The 19,232-nt window shown below is 32.2% G+C and overlaps 1 protein-coding gene across 2 annotated transcripts in view; it reads right to left on the minus strand.

Annotated features, from left to right (window-relative positions):
* The window catches only part of DENND1B (DENN domain containing 1B), a 311,786-nt gene that overhangs the window by 12,425 nt on the left and 280,129 nt on the right, over positions 1 to 19,232 (minus strand). For both annotated transcript variants that reach the window (XM_023501849.2, XM_003767552.4), the window contains exon 19: positions 18,828 to 18,935. In XM_023501849.2, the coding sequence (XP_023357617.1) occupies positions 18,828 to 18,935 (108 nt within the window). The remainder of the gene's footprint in view (positions 1 to 18,827; positions 18,936 to 19,232) is intronic.

Genomic DNA, 19,232 nt, shown 5'->3' on the forward strand with positions numbered 1-19,232 from the left:
CATAAAATCAGAAAGCATAAAATTAGTTATTTCAGAAAGTGTTAAGGACCATGCCTGGGTGAAAGGGCAGGTCAATTCTCCGAGAGCCTTGGCAAACTGTGAATTATGACACTTGAGGGAGTTGCGGGGTAGCCTTTACTGACACAGGTGTTGCAGACTGGGAATGAAATAAATTGGAGGCAGAGGGAAGAAAAGAGAGGTCAGACAATGCAAGGGCCTCTCAGTCTCCTTGTATCACCCTCTCACAAGAGGAGATCCATCATGCAGGTCTGGGTTGGATGTCCAGAAGTCACTGTCAGATGACTTCCGTATTACAACATACTTTTAGACTATATCCCTCTGAACTCTCCTCTTCCTCCAAGTCCACAGAATTTGCCCCACGTTGGGTGTCATATGTTGTCATAGTTAGATCCTAGTTAGAAAGTCACAAGGTCCCTGCGTCTATTAATATCATGTGTTCTATGGGGACAATAACTAGTCATTAATTATATTGGTAAATTAATGAGTTTTTGTAATATGATGAGAAATGCTGAAGAATATAACAGAATGTACACACATTATTTCTACTAGGACTTTGGTTTACAGTCTTGCCTTAATAAGAATTTTTCACATTTTATTGATGTAGATAGTGGTATATATATAATAGCTAGTGATGGATTTGAAGTGAAGAAAACTTGAATTTAAATCTTATCTCAAAATTATTAGATGTGTGCTAATAAGTCATGGAATCTCTCAGTCTTAGTTTATTCATTTATAAAATGGGGATGATATCCCCAGAAATATTACACTATGACCAAGTAGGATTTATACCATGAATGCAGGGCTGGTTCAATACTAGGAAACCTATTAGCATAATTGACTATATCAATAACCAAACTAACAAAAACCATATGATCATCTCAATAGATGCAGAAAAAGCATTTGATAAAATCCAACATCCATTCCTAATAAAAACACTTGAGAGTATAGGAATAAATGGAATTTTCGTTTAATATAGTCAGGAGCATATATTTAAAACCGTCAGTAAGCATCATATGCAATAGGGAAAAACTGGAACCTTTCCCAGTAAGATCTGGATGAAGCAAGGTTGCTTCACTATCACCATTATTATTCAATTTGTATTAGAAACACTAGCCTCAGCAATAAGAGTTGAGAAAGAGATTAAAAGAATTAGAGTAAGCAATGAGGAAACCAAACTATCACTCTTTGCAGATGATATGATGGTAGACTTAGAGAACCCCAGAGATTCTGCTAAAAAGCTATTAGAAATAATTCATAACTTTAGCAAAGTTGCAGGATACAAAATAAATCCCCATAAATCCTCAGCATTTTTATACATCACCAACAAAATCCAACAGCAAGAGATACAAAGAGAAATTCCATTCAAAATAACCATTGATAGCATAAAATATTTGGGAATCCATCTACCAAAAGAAAGTCAGGAATTATATGAGCAAAATTACAAAAAAAACTTTCCATACAAATAAAATCAGACTTAAATAATTGGAAAAATATTAAGTGCTCTTGGATAGGCTGAGCGAATATAATAAAGGTGACAATACTCCCTAAACTAATCTATTTATTTAGTGCTATACCAATCAGACTTCCAAGAAAATATTTTAATGATCTAGAAAAAATAACAACAAAATTCATATGGAATAATAAAAGGTTGAGAATCTCAAGGGAATTATTGAAAAAAAAATCAAATGAAGGTGACCTAGCTGTACCTGATCTGAAACTATATTATAAAGCAGCTAGTCACTAAAGCCATTTGGTATTGGCTAAGAAATAGATTAGTTGAGCAGTGGAATAGGTTAGGTTCACAAGACAAAATAGTCAACTATAGCAATCTAGTGTTTGACAAATCCAAAGATCCTAACTTTTGGGATAAGAATTCATTATTTGACAAAAACTGCTGGGATAACTGGAAATTAGTATGGCAGAAATTAGGCATGGACCCACACTTAATACCGTACACCAAGATAAGGTCAAAATGGGTTCATGATCTAGGCATAAAGAATGAGATTATAAATAAATTGGAAGACTATAGGATAGTTTACCTCTCAGACCTGTGGAAGAGGAAGGAATTTATGACCAAAGAAGAACTAGAGATCACTATTAACTACAAAATAGAAAATTTTGATTATATCAAATTGAAAAGTTTTTGTACAAACAAAACTAATGCAGGCAAGATTAGAAGGGAAACAAACTAGGAAAACATTTTTGCAGTCAAAGGTTCTGATAAAGGCCTCATTTCCAAAATATATAGAGAATTGACTAATTTATAAGAAATCAAGCCATTCTCCAATTGATAAATGGTCAAAGGATATGAACAGACAATTCTCAGATAAAGAAATTAAAACTATTTCTAGCCATATGAAAATATGCTCCAAATCATTATTAATCAGAGAAATGCAAATTAAGACAACTCTGAGATACCACCTGTCAGATTGACTAGAATGACAGGGAAAGATAATGCGCAATGTTGGAGGGGATGTGGGAAAACAGGGACACTGATACATTGTTGGTGGAATTGTGAACACATCCAGCCATTCTGGAGAACAATTTGGAACTATACTCAAAAAGTTATCAAACTGTGCATACTCTTTGATCCAGCAGTGTTTCTACTGGGCTTATATCTCAAAGAGATACTAAAGAAGGGAAAGGGACTTGTATGTGCCAAAATGTTTGTGGCAGCCCTGTTTGTAGTGGCTAGAAACTGGAAATTTAATGGATGCCCATCAATTGGAGAATGGCTGAGTAAATTGTAGTATATGAATGTTATGGAATATTTGTTCTGTAAGAAATGACCAGCAGGAGGAATACAGAGAGGATTGGCGAGACTTACATGAACTGATGCTGGAGATCATTATATACCTCAACAACGATACTGTATGAGGATGTATTCTGATGGAAGTGGATTTCTTTGAAAAGAGATCTAACTCAGTTTCAATTGATCAAAGATGGATAGGAGCAGCTACACCCAAAGAAAGAACACTAGGAAATGAATGTAAACTGCTTGCATTTTTGTTTTTCCTCCCGGGTTATTTATACCTTCTGAATCCAATTCTCCCTGAGCAACAAGAGAACTGTTCGGTTCTGCACACATATATTGTATCTAAGATATATCGTAACCTCTTTAACATGTATAGGACTGCTTGCCATCTGGGGGAGGGGGTGAAGGGAAGGAGGGGGAAAATTGGAACAGAAGTGAGTGCAAGGGATAATGTCGTAAAAAATTACCCTGGCATGGGTTCTGACAATAAAAAGTTATTATTAAAAATATATATTTCCACATTAGTCTTGTACAACTTATAGTTTTAAATAATTTCTAAGACGACTCAAGGATTAAGCAGGTGATTTACACAGGATCACTTAGGCAGCATATCTCAGATGCAAACCTCAGATGTTGAGGATAGCTCTATGCATTATGCATTATAATGTGGCTTCCTTTACTATTAGTAGAACACATAGAATAATTAGTGCCATTTAATTAGTGTGGTTAAAAATGTATATGTAAAGGAGCACGGGCCACTGATCATTAAGGCAAGATCATTGGACAAAAGTCAATAGTTTTATCTTTCTCCCCCTCTCCAGAATTAAGTACTATTTTGATGTTCACTGAAGCTTCAAGACAAGTGACCCCAGTCCTAGATGCTACAGACATGGCAGAAAGTAAAAGGGTTAAAGAAAAGGTGCCAGCTTTAGAAAATTCTCAGCAGGAGACATGCACTAGGAGATGCATGCATCTTGCATTCTGGGAGAGAAAAGGTGAAAATAAATCATATCCTTCATTTTCTTACCAGCTGCAATGCTTGGTTTTGACTTTACCATTATCATGTCCAATTCCCCACAAATACTCCAAAAAATCTCATCATCAAGAAACTCATCAATATGGAGATTGCTTCTGCTTTGGTGCTCAATGGATAATATCCTCAGTCACTTCTGCTCTTCTGACTGGAGGACAAGAGGATGAAGCAAAAATATCCTCCCAAACACTTCTTTTAAAGAAGGCTTATAAAACCAACTAATTTTTCATTTCACTCAAGCTTAAGTGGAGGAAGTTTTGAGATGGACTGAGAAGAGAACATACCAACAGGGATGGAAGAAGCACAGTGGAGGACATGGCACAGCTGCTTGCCAGATAACAGTGAGAAAAACTCAGTGAATCATATTGTAAGGTTCCTCTTTCTAACTAAGAATTCAAATTATTTTTATTTATTTATTTTTGTCAAACAGTTTATTCTTTTTTTTTTTTTAAATAACTTTTTATTGACAGAACCCATGCCAGGGTAATTTTTTACATTATCCCTTGCACTCACTTCTGTTCTGATTTTTCCCCTCCCTCCCTCCACCCCCTCCCCCAGATGGCAAACAGTCCTATACATGTTAAATAGGTTCCAATATATCCTAGATACAATATGTGTGTGCAGAACCAAACAGTTTTCTTGTTGCACAGGGAGAATTGGATTCAGAAGGTATAAATAACCCGGGAGGAAAAACAAAAATGCAAGCAGTTTACATTCATCAAATTATTTTTTCACTACTTATTTATTATCTGTGTAAACTTGGTCAAGTCACTTAACAATTTAAGGACTTCAATTTCCTTACCTGTAAAATAAGGAGATTAATGCCTTTGAAGTTTCTTTTAACTTTAAATTTATAACCAAATGAGTCTATGGTGAGATTATCTTTAAGGTTTCTTTTAACTCTGTAAGCATATACCTTCACTGCTGATATAAAATGGTATTTTGCTTAACATAGTGAGCACATCCTCTGAAAATTAATATTCTGATTGATATACTAGACTACCAGAAAACCTGAAGTTATGCCACAGGAAGTAATCTGAACATAGCATCTATACCATCCATGCCAAACAATGCATGGGAATTGGAGTTAAGATCTGGCAAATTATATCTTCTTTGTGCTGGTTTTCACATTTATAAAATAGGGATTAACAACACCTACAGCATCTTCCTCAAAGGGTTGTCAGATTGAAGCGAAATGACAAATATATTTTAAAGCATTATATAAATATCAAATATTAGTATGATTACTAATCTTAGGACTATGTTTCTATGTTTTTCCAATTAGACTATTAAGTTTTTAAAAGCAAGAAACATTTCTTCTTAGACCTCTTTGATATTTAGAACATATAGTCAGTTGAGATATATTATTGATGATAATGATAACAACAGTGTTTGAGAAGTACAAAGGAAGAAATTTGGCTATAGTAGATAAAAGATAATTAAAATTTCTTTTTAGTTACAAGATGAGAAGAGCCATTTTAGGTAAAAAAATTAAACTGGCTTCAATATCTCAAGTTACAAAAATAGGTGAAATTGAGGGTTTTATGATGATATTAATAACATGACACAATTTCATATATAAAGTTCTTATACATACACACATACAGAGGACATAGCATATGGGGCATATAGTAGGAAGTTAATAAAATTTTGTTGATTGATCTAGAAAAGTTATTCTTAAAAGCTTTAGCATCACTAATTATGTCAAGGAAAGATTTTTCTAATGTTTAAAAAGTTGAGACTTGTTCTGGAACATTATACATATTAATGAACAATTACTTTTAATTGTACATATTTAACCTATGTCAGACTGTGTACTATCTTGGGGGAAGGGAGAGAGAAGGGAGGAAAGGAGAAAAATTTGGAACACAAAGTCTTACAAAAATGAATGTTAAAAACTATCTTTGCATGTATTTAGAAAAAAATAAAATACTATTGAAAATTTCAAAAAAATCTTTTAAAATTCTGACAAAAACTCTTATATTGGAAATAAAGATAAAAATATTACAAACAATTCACAATCCAGATGATGGGAGAAAGCAGGTATACTAAAACTTTAACTTTAGTGGTTATCTTTGTGCAGGAAGCAGCACTTTCATGCAACAGGAAATGGTTTGGATTACTTACTTAGTGAAGGCCAATTGAAAAAAAAAATTAAAAACAAATTTATTTAAGGACCTTAATGATAAAAGGGATAGGAGCAAGTCTGTCAAAAGAAATGAAATATGAAATAGCTCCAGAAAAGTGGCTATTGTGATTAATTTTGACTCATTTTCTTTATTAGAGTTTTGATTCCCTATTCAATTGACCTGACTCCAAAGCTGCAACCTTTAAACTTACTTATAAACTGATTGAAATCAAGAAGAGACCAAAAATTGATATCTTTTCATAAAATCCCTTAAAAATGAAGACAGATGATGAGTCTTATAGTAGATCTATTCTACATCAAACCAAGAGACTGGATAAACATTTATTTCAAGAACAGAGATTTATTACATTCAGTTTTCTGCAAAATTATCATAGACTAATGTTTAACCAATGGCATACTATGGAACTTTACTAAGAATTATAGCCTTCCCTTCCTTCAGACCATATTCTATAAAGTTAGAAAAAATTTCACATGGTAATGGAAAGTTTTATTCTGTCTCTTGTATATTTTGGTGTTAAACTGGTTGACTTGCAAAGTATCTGAAAAACACTATTTTAAGTTGCAATGATCTAGAAATAAAGATAGGTCACAATTACAAAACTTATTTTTTCATGAATATTAATGGTTAAAAATGTCAGTTTTACTAAAGTATTCCAAAGTACAATTTGCAAGGCCTCAGTCATTATCGATCAGTGTTCATACAGTTGGTTTAACAAGGATATTGGATAAAGGGTTCTCAAAGCAAAAAAAAATCATATAATACTTTGATAAATGGCAAGATATTTGCAATTTCACCTTCGCTGACAATATTTCAATATTTCAACATTTTAAAAGGTTTCAAAATTCATCTATTACATTTTCAGTAAAATGTGAAGTTTAATTCCCTTCTAAACAGTTTGGATATGTCTCTTCAAGGATTTATATTAAGATAATTTAAAGTCAATAAAAATTAAACTATTTTTTCAATAAACTTATCATTAAAATTTAGTAAGTCCCACTTAAAAATTAAATATTTTATTTATAGAACATTCAAAGTTCAATACCATTTCAACTATAGAACATAAAAGCAAAAAATAAAAAAAGATCTCAAAGATCATATAACAGATTACCTTCATCTGAAAGATAAAGAAACAGATCTAAAGAACTAAAATGACTTGCTTCTAATATCACATAGGGAGTAAAACAAAGTGGCAAGCCTTGAATCTAAGTCTTTTGATGCTAAAACAAATCCATCTGTTATTTCTGGATATAATGAGATCTTAAACATCTTTTGATAATTATTTCTTGTTTAGATTCTTGTGTTATGAAAGACTTTTAGAAATATCTGTTTAAACTTCCAGACTGTGATTCAAAACAATGGGGAAGGAGATTGAAAATGAAAAGTCCTTAAAACTGAGTATGGGGGGGAGGGGCAGCTCAGTGGCACAGTGGATAGAACACTGTCTCTTGACACTTACTGTATTATGCCGGATGTCAGTTAACCAGCATTGCCTCACCATAAGAAAAAATAAGTAAGGACTATTGATCTTAGCTATGCTATGCTAAACCAATGGACTACCTGAACATTTAACTCATCTAAAAAACAAATAATATCTTTTGTTCAATATAGCTAATCAGTAATAAACTTCATCAGATTTTTCTTGATTGTTTCTTAAATTTACCTCTTTCTTTTTATTTTCTATTCACTATCCTTTCATACATACATATATTTTTATATATGTACTCACACAATGACTATTCTGAACAACCTTTTCTCTCTGCCACCCTCCCCCCAAGTATTCCTTCTTCACATCTTCTCAGTTGAGGATCTTGTCTCATATTTTTACCAAGAAAATCTAGGCCTTTTTTGCCAAAAGCTTTGTCTCTTTTTCTCCTCTGCTTCTCACTTGATAACATCCTCCATTATTTTCTCCTTTGCTTCAGTCTCCCTTGAATCCATCCCTTCCTAATCTCTCTAACAGGTTACTTTTGCTATTATTCCTTTTTTCCCCTCTAATTTTTAGTTGCTACTTTCCTGTGGCTTACAAACATACAATCCTTAATATTCCCTCTTCTTTAAAGAGATATTGTACTATATCCCACTATTCCTGCTAGTTATCATCCCAAATCTCTTCTCCCCTTCTCAAACCTATTAGGAAAGAAAGAAAGAAAGAAAGCTGTTTACACTTTATGACTTGGTGCTTTTCATTTCTTCTCAATATTTTCTAAACATTTTATAATCTGGCTTTTGACTTTATCGCTAAACTAAAACTATTCTTTAAAAAATTACCAGGGAATAAACAAGGGAAGGAAAAGGGAAAATACAGAGAGAGGAGAAAAGGAACAAGGAGGAAGAGAAAAGAAAAGAGTAAAAGAGAAAAATGGAAAGTGAAAACAGTCAAGGGAGAAAAGAGAAAGAGGAAACAGAAAGGAAATTTATATCATGCCTACTAGGTGTCAGGCACTGTGTTAAGTGTTATACTAATATTATCTCATTTGAGCCTCACAAGAACCCTAGGAGAAAGGTGATGTTAATAACCATGTTTTACTGTTGAGAATACTGAGGCATACTATATGATGACCAGTTCTGATGGACCAGGCCATCCTCAGCAACGAGATCAACCAAATCATTTCTAATGGAGCAGTAATGAACTAACTAGCTATGCCCAGAAAAAGAACTCTGGGAGATGACTAAAAACCATTACATTGAACTCCCAATCCCTATATTTATGTACACCTGCATTTTTGATTTCCTTCACAAGCTAATTGTACAATATTTCAGAGTCTGATTCTTTTTGTACAGCAAAATAACGTTTTGGTCATGTATACTTATTGCATATCTAATTTATATTTTAATATATTTAATATCTACTGGTCATCCTACCATCTAGGGGAGGGGGTGGGGGGGGTAAGAGGTGAAAAATTGGAACAAGAGGTTTGGCAGTTGTTAATGCTGTAAAGTTACCCATGTATATATCCTGTAAATAAAAGGCTATTAAAAAAAAAAGAGAGAGAGAATACTGAGGCAAAAAGAAGTTAAGTGACTTGTTCAGGGTAGCACAGCTAATAAATGTCTGAAGCTGGACCTGGACTTATAACTCGGGGCTCTATATTCTATTCCATTCCAACATTTTTATTCCAGGAGAGGACACCATCATCCTACTACTTACTCAAGCTTTCAGGCTTCATATATGATCCTCTATTTCTTGCTCACTTTACATATCCAATTCACTGTCAAATTTTATCATTTCTACCTTCACAAAACATCTTATATATATCTTCTCTTGACTCACACAATTAGAACTTTAGGCACTCATCACTTTTTATTTGGACTATCACAGTAAAATTCTAACTAGTTCTCCAAGCTAAGAAGTTTACACTCCTTTTACTAATTATTATATGGCATATACTTAAGGTCCTTTAGCATTTTGGTTGCCTTCCACTACATGTTCTTCAACCTATCAATGTTTTTTGAAAACTGCAATACACAGATTGCATTTACAAAGTACTTATTATATACCAGGTTTGCACTGGGGATAAAATATAAACAAAAACCATCTTTGCTTTCAAGCAGTTTATATTCCAATGAAGATAACATTAAAGACAAGCCAGAATATTTGAACTCTATTGCAGAACACATAGAGAGAAATAATGTGCTAGAATACTGGAAAGACAGGGGTCATATTATACAGCACTTTATATTATAAACAGAGGAATTATATTTGATCTTAAAGTTAATAGGAGCCAATGGAGTTCAACAAGAAGTGGGTGATGGTGGTGGTGGTGGTAACAAAGTTAAGAAAATACCACAGATGTGATCTGCCCAAGAAAGACTACAAGAGTATGACCTTCTATTAGTGGATGCTATGTCTCTATTTATAAAGTCCAAGATACTGCTATATCACATTACTAGTATAAAGGGAACATGTTCTTCCCCTAAGGAAGAAGGGGAAAGTAACAATAATTTATTAAATGTTCACTTATGTGCCAAGTACAATGCTAAGAACTTTATAATTATAAATATTTGTTATGACTGCCAAATACTTTTTCATACTAGAAAGATAACTTTCTAGTCAGGCTTTCTCTTTCTTGTATTTGAAAACTTAAAAAAAAATCTAAGTATGATTTTACATTTATTCCTATTGAATTTCATGTTATTAGGTTAATTCCAATACTCTAATCTGTCAATGTCTTTTCTTGACTTTATAATTCAATGTGTTAATTATTCCTCTTAGTTTTGTCTTCCTGAAATCTGATGAATGTGTCATCCATGCCTTATCCAAGTCATTGGTTAAAATAATTAAAACTAAGTATAGATTCCTGAGGCTCTTCACTAACCATTGCTCCTGGGTATAGCCAGTCAACCAATTCTGAATAAGCCTATTTTTTTGGCACCTAGTTCATAGTTCTCTACCTTTTCCACAAGAATATTATGGAATACTTTACCAAATGCTCCGTTAAAATCTAGGTAAACTTTATCTACAAAATTTCCCAAATCCATTTCTTTAGTAACGCTGTCCCCTACCCCAAAATGATAAAAGTTAAATCTGGCATGACCTATTCTCAATGAAGCTAGGTAGACTCTTTTAAATCATTTTTGAAAATTATTCATTATTTTTAAAAATTAAATTATTCACTATTTCTTTAGAATTAATTCAAGAATGGAAGTTGACTGTCCTATTGTTTGCAATCTCCTACATTAAAAACATTAACAAAATTAATATTTGCTTTCCTTAAGTCTTAAAGTACCTGTTCTGTTAAGTAAAGTCTGAAATATTACTAGAAATGGCTTAATTATCACAACTACTAACTCTTTTAGTATCCAAAGATATCTAAAATTCTAAGTAATTTGTGCTCTTTTATTATAGCCTTATTTATACATATGCTTTCGATGATCAGCTAACCATTTTTGCTCTGGCATTACCAATATAAAACAAGAATTGCATTAATATCAGTTACAAAGATGAGAACCACTGACTTTTTTTCCTCTCAGTTTTCAGTGTCTATCTGAAAACAATTACCTAATCTGTCTCTAGCAAAGATCCCTTCTCTAATCCCTAGATTCACTTCTCCAACTGTCCATAGCATAGCTCTACTTTAAATATCCCACCAATATTTTGAAATTAAAATTAACTCATACAAAACCTATTATATTATGCTTCCATCTAATGTGTTCCTTCTGATGTCAGAATTTCAGAGAATAAGGAGCACAATCATTGATCCAGTCCCCCTAGATAATGTAAAATGAAATTAATTCCGAAATATTCTTTTGGATTATGTTTCAAAAATTATGGCAATATAAATATTCAACTATTTATTCCACTTTGTTTCTAAAAGATTTAATTTTGAAAAGTATTTAAATTTTGCTATGATCTTCTTTTATATGAAACAAGTTTAATGTAATGCCCACCAGAGGGCAGTCTCATAATCTATAAAGTGATTTTTTTTTTTGCACACTTTTTTTCTACTTTAATTAAAAGGAAGTTCAACATTTGAGAAGATATCTAAACAAGAGGGACAAAACAACTTATCTTCAAAAAAAGGCTAACATTTTGCTGTCTGTATTTTTCAAACTAAGTCCAATTTATTCTTTTTTTAAATTAGAACTAGTTTAAAATAAATTGGGGGAAAAACTTCGTAAAAGCATCAACTTGCATGCTAAAATCTTGCCAAATTTAAGACTACTAATGAGTTACATTAAGTTCATGTTTACTATCAGTGCACATGACATGTCATTCAATACAATATCATTCATTTTATGAAAAATTCTTTCACTGGATTTTCATTTTACATTAAGCTAACATTTCAGTCATTACTAGTTCCTCAGTACATAGCCAAATTAAACAAAACACTGAGAATTTGTGTCTGAAATCAGTAAAGGGTAATATGATCTGGCTTTACTCCTATTTATTTTCAACATTCCATTTTCTAATTATCTTCTCTCCCCTTTGTCTTCTTTGATCTTGGTTCTGCTTTAGTACTTGGGACCCACCCATCTTCATCTTGACCAGCTGGTAAGCAGCTTCCTTTCTCCACAGATAGTTATTAAATCAATGGAAAATACTCTTTTATAAGAAATATATCTCAAATATTTCTCAGAGCTACTCTATCTCCTTAGCAAGTATTATTCTCTCTATTCATTTTAGTCCAATATATGCTGATTTCTAAGAATAAAATTATATAATAAACACATTCTTCAATTATTCTCTCACCTACTACAATCTCTGAAACAGGGAGATTTAGACAATTTGTATTATGACCACAGAAATATTTCATGTATATAGCACCTTAAAATCTAATATTGTTATAAATCATAAAAGCACACTTGGTGTTTAATTTGTTTCTTGGATTCCTTACAAATATCCACTTATAACCAAAATGTATCTTTAAAACATACCTTACTAACATATCCTAAGAATGGTTACCTAAAGGTTATCATAATGACATCTCTTTAGAGAAAAAGGCACATTATTAGATTATGAAATGAATTAATAAAAATTATGTTACAGACCATTATAATGATTTGTAAAATCACTAAAAATACAAGAACTACTAAAAGAGAGTAATTGAGTTTGTTTATACCAATACGCTGTGTAATGCTTTTACATGTTACAAAAAATAAAAATTATATTTTATATTTTATTAAAAAAGATTTACCTTGTTGGATTTGCTCTGGGTAAGTAGAATTTGTACATATATGGATATACATGTGTGTTGGTGTGTTTAAAAGTAAACAAAATAGCACTAAGTGGATTGTTCAATTTGTTCACATCTTAAAACAGAAGTCTATGTGGAATGGGGAAAAGGGTAAAATACAACTATTACTAGTTCACTAATATGTTATCTTAATTTAATTTTTACATACTTTTCCGGCTTGTAAGTATAAATAAACAAGCATGTAAGTGATACAAACTGCCACAATTTTCAATATGCATAATATTTACCATATAATAAAAAAGGATATAATCCATCATTCATAATCCCTTATATTGGTTTTGCCTGTTTAATACATTGGGAAAATTTTTTTAAATGAGTGAATTTTTATTAGTTCAAGAAATGAAATAGTTAACAGCAATGTACATGACAAAGTCTTATTAATAAGGCTTAACAATAAAAAGCTTCATTCTTCTATCCACTAGATTTTACTGTAGCTTTCCCTTGCTTAAGGCAATACATCTGTTAATGTCGATTTGCAGTTCAGTTAAACTCCCTTGCTTACTCACACTAACATTCTCTTATACATAGGCACTCACAAACAAACATATATACATTCATTTACATACTGTTCCTTTTCCCCTCAAAAACTAACCTAAGGAAGAGGAAGGCATAATAGTTTCAGTTTAATTAATTGTATACATAACTAGGAGGGAATTTCTTTCCTTCCCTGAAAATGTAATGGCTATAGAAAGTAAATATACTCAAATCATCATTTCATGTAACAGACAAATTACTTTTAGATTTCACAGATAACCGTATATCATGATTTACTGTTCATTTTAAACATAAAGAGCAGCTTTTTTATAAAAAAAGAAATTTATGAAAGAAATAGAATATATTAGTAAATATTAACTGTTAAAACTATTTTACACTGTAACCAGTAGCAATATTTCTCTAGATCCAAATGGCTCTATTTTCAACAAGAGTAGAGGAACATCCTTTCCCTGGAGTCCTGTTAGGCTGGGGCTACAGTTGGAACTGTCATCTTTGCAAAAATGGAAAAAGGGCGGGTTTTACAAATGTGAAGTCTAATTGGGGAATCTTTGTGGCTGTCCCCTTGACATTTATTTAAGCTTCATCAACAAAATGGAAAATAACTGTACTAATTAGCAGACCAGCACACAAACTACTATTTGTTGGAGTGGATTACATATTTACATTCTGTTCTATAGATAAGCCAATAATAAAAGAGAACTTGAACACATTTAACTATTACAGGATATTTTATAGCACTCAATTTGTAAAGTTTTCAAAACTCATTTTTAACTTTAAAATACTTTGTTTTCAAAATATAATGCAGTTTTTTTTTAAAAAACACACAATTAAAAAATAATCCACTGACAAACTTAAAGAAATGTTAATAAGTTATCTATATTAACTATGAACACACTTTTTAAAATGACTGGCCACATAAGCTATAAATAAGTATACCCTTTGATCCAGCAATGCCACTACTGCGTCTGTATTCCAAAGAGATCATAAAAGAGGGAAAAGGACCCACATGTGCAAAAATGTTTGTAGCAGCCCTTTCTATAGTGGCAAGGAACTAGAAACTTAGTGAATGCCCATCAGTTGGAGAATGGCTGAATAAGTTATGGTATATGAATGTAATGGGATACTATTGTTCTGTGAGAAAAATGAACAGAATGATTTCAGAAAAGCTTGCAATGAGTGGTACTGAGTGAAGTGAGTAAAACCAAGAAAACATTGTACACAGTAACAGCAAAATTATGTGATGATCAACTATGACAGACTTGACTCTTCTCAGAATACAATGATTCAATACAATTCCAATAGACTTGGGATGGAAAATGCCATCCACAGGAGAGGATTCTGGGAAGATGGAAGAAAAAGTTGGTAAATTTCAAGCTCTCCTGATATTCAGTTTAATTACTTCTGTGCCTCAGGATGAACAGAGACTGGTGAAAAACCAAGAAGACTTGGGTCGGAACTGGGGTCTTCCTAGTACAACCCAACAAAATCTGAAGAAAGGCCCCAGGCTGGGGATTAACCTACCTTGAAGTGCAAATACCTCAGAAACGTCAAGTGAGGATCCCTCAGGCTATCTGGATGTAGCTGGAGCCTCAACAGGAACCACAGAGACTTTCACTTTCCCAGACTGTTAGTGAAGTCTGGGTTTGAGTCTGAGAAGACAGGGTGAACCTCAGCTGATTGGAAATGCCAGGCCTAGCTGTGCTGCTAAGACATGGCCTTGGGTGAGAAGGAACCAGCACTGGCTAAGTGCAGAAGCAGCGGGGCAGGGGCACTACCAGCTCTGGGGACTTGCAGGAGAGTAGAATTCTTGGTTTGGGGTTCCTGGTCAGAATGGAGAGCTGAAGGGCAGCTTGAGGCAACATCTCCCCAGCCTGTGATTAGAGGAGCTTACACCAATACCTCTAATTTAAAAAAAAAAAAAAAAAAAAGAATTGGCAAAGAAAAAACCTCACCAGAGAAACATATTATGGGAACAGAGAAGAATGGGATTCCACTTCAGAGGAGGACACTTTAGTTTAAAAAAAAAAATCAGTCCTAATTCAGTTAGATTCATTTAAGAAAGATGATACCAAAGTCTCAAATTTACGATACTACTACATAATATATCTGTTTAAGAAAAAAAATACATTTTTTTTTTACCATTAATTATTTATGTACAAAGAGACAAAACCAACCACAGTAGATTGTCTTTACAGCCCACCAGGCTATCTTTGATCTTTGAAATAAACCAATTTTAAACTTCATAAGACAGAAAAAAAATGTTAATAACATCTTTCAAAAGCCAAGAATTAAGGTAATATACAAATACACTAAAACTTCACATACTCAGCCTGGCATCTGCAGTTGATCTGCTCAATATTTAGTATTTTTAATAAACTCAAAATCTGGCAATTTTAGTCATTATGGTTCAGGAACAACAGATATCTCCTTAGATATTGTTCTTTTCTTTAGTGCCATCACAATCTTACTCTCACTCTACACTACTTACTCTCACTCAACCATAAACTAGAAAGATTAGATTTATTTTGAGACCCTGGAGTCAGAAGCAATAAAATGCAGTGGAAGTTGTAAAGAGAAAAATTTAAGATTCATGTCAGAAAAAAATAAATCTTAACAATTACAGTTTTCCAGTGGAATATTAAACGAGATGCTACTATTTAATTTCTTAATTAGTAATAGTAATAGTAAATTAGTAATAATAAAAGTAATTAGTAATAGCAATTAATTAGTAATAGAATACTATTTGAGCTACGCCATACTATCCCATAATAGAAAATCATCAAATAGATTCAGACTAGATATAAGAAAATTTGCAATGTGTTATGCAACCTAATTTTATTTTCTATGTCATAGCCCTGCTTTTTTTTGGGAAAAAAATACTACTAGAAGACATAAAGCAGTACTCTATTTTTACATTTACATTTAGAAATACAGAATAAGAAGATAATAATTATATGATGTTTTAGTGATATAGCAGCATGATTTTTTTTTTACTTATTTGCCATTTCTAACACACATATTCCTCTGCATTTAATTCTTCTTTTCAGGTTAGATTCCTTTGGGGTTACAAAGAAAATTTCTTTTCTACAGATAAGTGGCCTTGTTAAAAGAAATAATTAAAAACATTAATCACATTGTAAAGAAGGGATATAATACAAATGAAATTTGAATTTGAAAATTAATACATATATCATAATTGAAACAATATGCCTGTTATGAAAAATTAAAGTACTTGGAATCATAAAAAATAGATATAATAATCTGGTAATGACATGGTCACCAACAGAAATAAAATGAAATCATGTTTCCAAGTTACAATTTAATAACTACAATAGTTCAATAGAAGTTTCCAACAAGGATTTAATAACTACATACTATGTTCCAGGGAATTTGGTGAACACAAGCAATACAAAAGCAAAACTGAAATAATTCATGCCCTTGAGAAGGTTAATATTTGTGCAATCAAGTTATTTATTTTTGAAGTACTTACTCTATCATATAGATCCATCTACTACAGGTCTATCTTACTTTAATCATGTCCAATGCAAAAAAAATATAGATTTATAAAATAGATAAAATTAGAGAATAGAAGTTGCAATGAACAGAACACTGGGCCCAGAATCAGTAAGATCTCAGTTCAAATCCAAATCATTTATCTTCTCTGAGACTCATTTCCTAAGTAATTCTTCAAGATACAGCTCTAAAATCCTACAATTTCATACTAAATCTAAGATACTTTTAAAGAAAAATGGTAATACCAAACTGAAAAGTTTTTGTACAAACAAAACTAATGCAGACAAGATTAGAAGGGAAACAATAAACTGGGAAAATATTTTTACAATCAAAGGTTCTGATAAAGGCCTCATTTCCAAAATATATAGAGAATTAACTCTAATTTATAAAAAATCAAGCCATTCTCCAATTGAAAAATGGTCAAAGGATATGAACAGACAATTCTCAGATGAAGAAATTGAAACTATTTCTAGTCATATGAAAAGATGCTCCAAGTCATTATTAATCAGAGAAATGCAAATTAAGACAACTCTAAGATACCACTACACACCTGTCAGATTGGCTAAGATGACAGGAAAAAACAATGATGATTGTTGGAGGGGATGCAGGAAAACTGGGACATTGATGCATCGTTGGTGGAGTTGTGAACGAATCCAACCATTTTGGAGAGTAGTTTGGAACTATGCTCAAAAAGTTATCAAACTGTGCATACCCTTTGATCCAGCAGTGTTACTACTGGGATTATATCCCAAAGAGATTATAAAGAAGGGAAAGAGACCTGTATGTGCACGAATGTTTGTGGCAGCCCTTTTTGTAGTGGCTAAAAACTGGAAACTGAATGGATGTCCATCAGTTGGAGAATGGTTGAATAAATTGTGGTATATGAAAATTATGGAATATTACTGTTCTGTAAGAAATGACCAACAGGATAATTTCAGAAAGGCCTGGAGAGACTTACATGAACTGATGCTGAGTGAAATGAGCAGGACCAGGAGATCATTATATACTTCAACAACAATACTATAAGATGACCAGTTCTGATGGATCAGGCCATCCTCAGCAACGAGATCAACCAAATCATTTCTAATGGAGCAGTAATGAACTGAACTAGCTATGCCCAGAAAAATAACTCTGGGAGATGACTAAAAACCATTACATTAAATTCCCAATCCCTATATTTATGCACACATGCATTTTTGATTTCCTTCACAAGCTAATTGTACAATAATTCAGAGTCTGATTCTTTTTGTACAGCAAAATAATGTTTGGTCATGTATACTTATTGTGTATCTAAGTTATATTTTAATATATTTAACATCTACTGGTCATCCTGCCATCTAGGGGAGGGGGTGAGGGGGGTAACAGGTGAAAAATTGGAACAAGAGGTTTGGCAATTGTTAATGCTGTAAAATTACCCATGTATATATCATGTAAATAAAAGGCTATTAAATTAAAAAAAAAAGAAAAATGGTAAATTATCCTAGTAAATTTCCAAAACCAAAATGACTCAAAGATAAAGTAGGATGTATAGAAAAAACACCAGATTCCAAAGTCCAAAGAACTGGGTTGAAATCATGGTTCTGCTTTCTACTTTTCTATTCTCATTAGGTTGGCTTACAGTCATGACTCGATGTACATATTTCTCTTTTGTCTTTTTATGGAATTCCCCATTCTCAAAATTCTCTCCATAAATGTGTGTATATAGATAAGCACATATACATATTTTTAAACAAAGTATGTATAGTTAATCAAAATGGACTTATTAAGTATCTACCACATGCCAGCTGCTAAATCTTGCAATAGGGAATAGAAAGAAAAAAAAAAAATTCAGCCTTCAAGAAATTTAGCTTCTAATTGGGGAAACAAATGCAATTAAATAAAAACAAAATATATTTACAGGTACTGGGGGAGGCACACACTGGCAAGTAGGGAGGTGAGAAAATGCTGATCTAAGAGTTTTGCATTAGCTGAGTTTTAACAGAAGTCATTTTAAGAAGTAAAAGTAAGGATGTAGCAAATTCTAGGCTGAGGTAGGAACCTATAGTAAGGTACATGGAAAGGAAATAGAATGCTATTTAATATAACATAAAAAGTACTATATAAAATGAAATATAAAAATGAAGACAAACTGATTATTTTCTTATTTCAAATCAATATTGTCTTACCTGTGTTAGTTTACGCTTCTCTAGTTTCCCACCTTTTTCGCTGTGTAATGTGTACATTGGTGTATATTGTACAGAACCAGAGCAAGCTCCATAATCTTCTTCATTTTCCTATAAAAAGAGATCATTTTACCATGTGCTAACATTTTCACCTACCTACTTTAAAAAAGTTGAAAAGATAGGATGTACAATAAATATGAATCTTATACAACTGGCTGTAAAAAAAAGGAATAGTACTTATCCAAAAGAAAAACGAACTTCATTTTTACATGAAGCTAACAGCTTTCTAAATGAATTTTGTAAATGTTTAATAATTTAAATAAATTTTAAACACAATTTGTTTATCTTTATCTCTTGTAACATGAAAAAATATTTAGTGCAAAGTGTTTCCCCTTCTGAATAGAATGA

The sequence above is a fragment of the Sarcophilus harrisii genome, chromosome 4 (assembly GCF_902635505.1).
Source record: "Sarcophilus harrisii chromosome 4, mSarHar1.11, whole genome shotgun sequence".
NCBI lineage: Eukaryota > Metazoa > Chordata > Mammalia > Dasyuromorphia > Dasyuridae > Sarcophilus > Sarcophilus harrisii.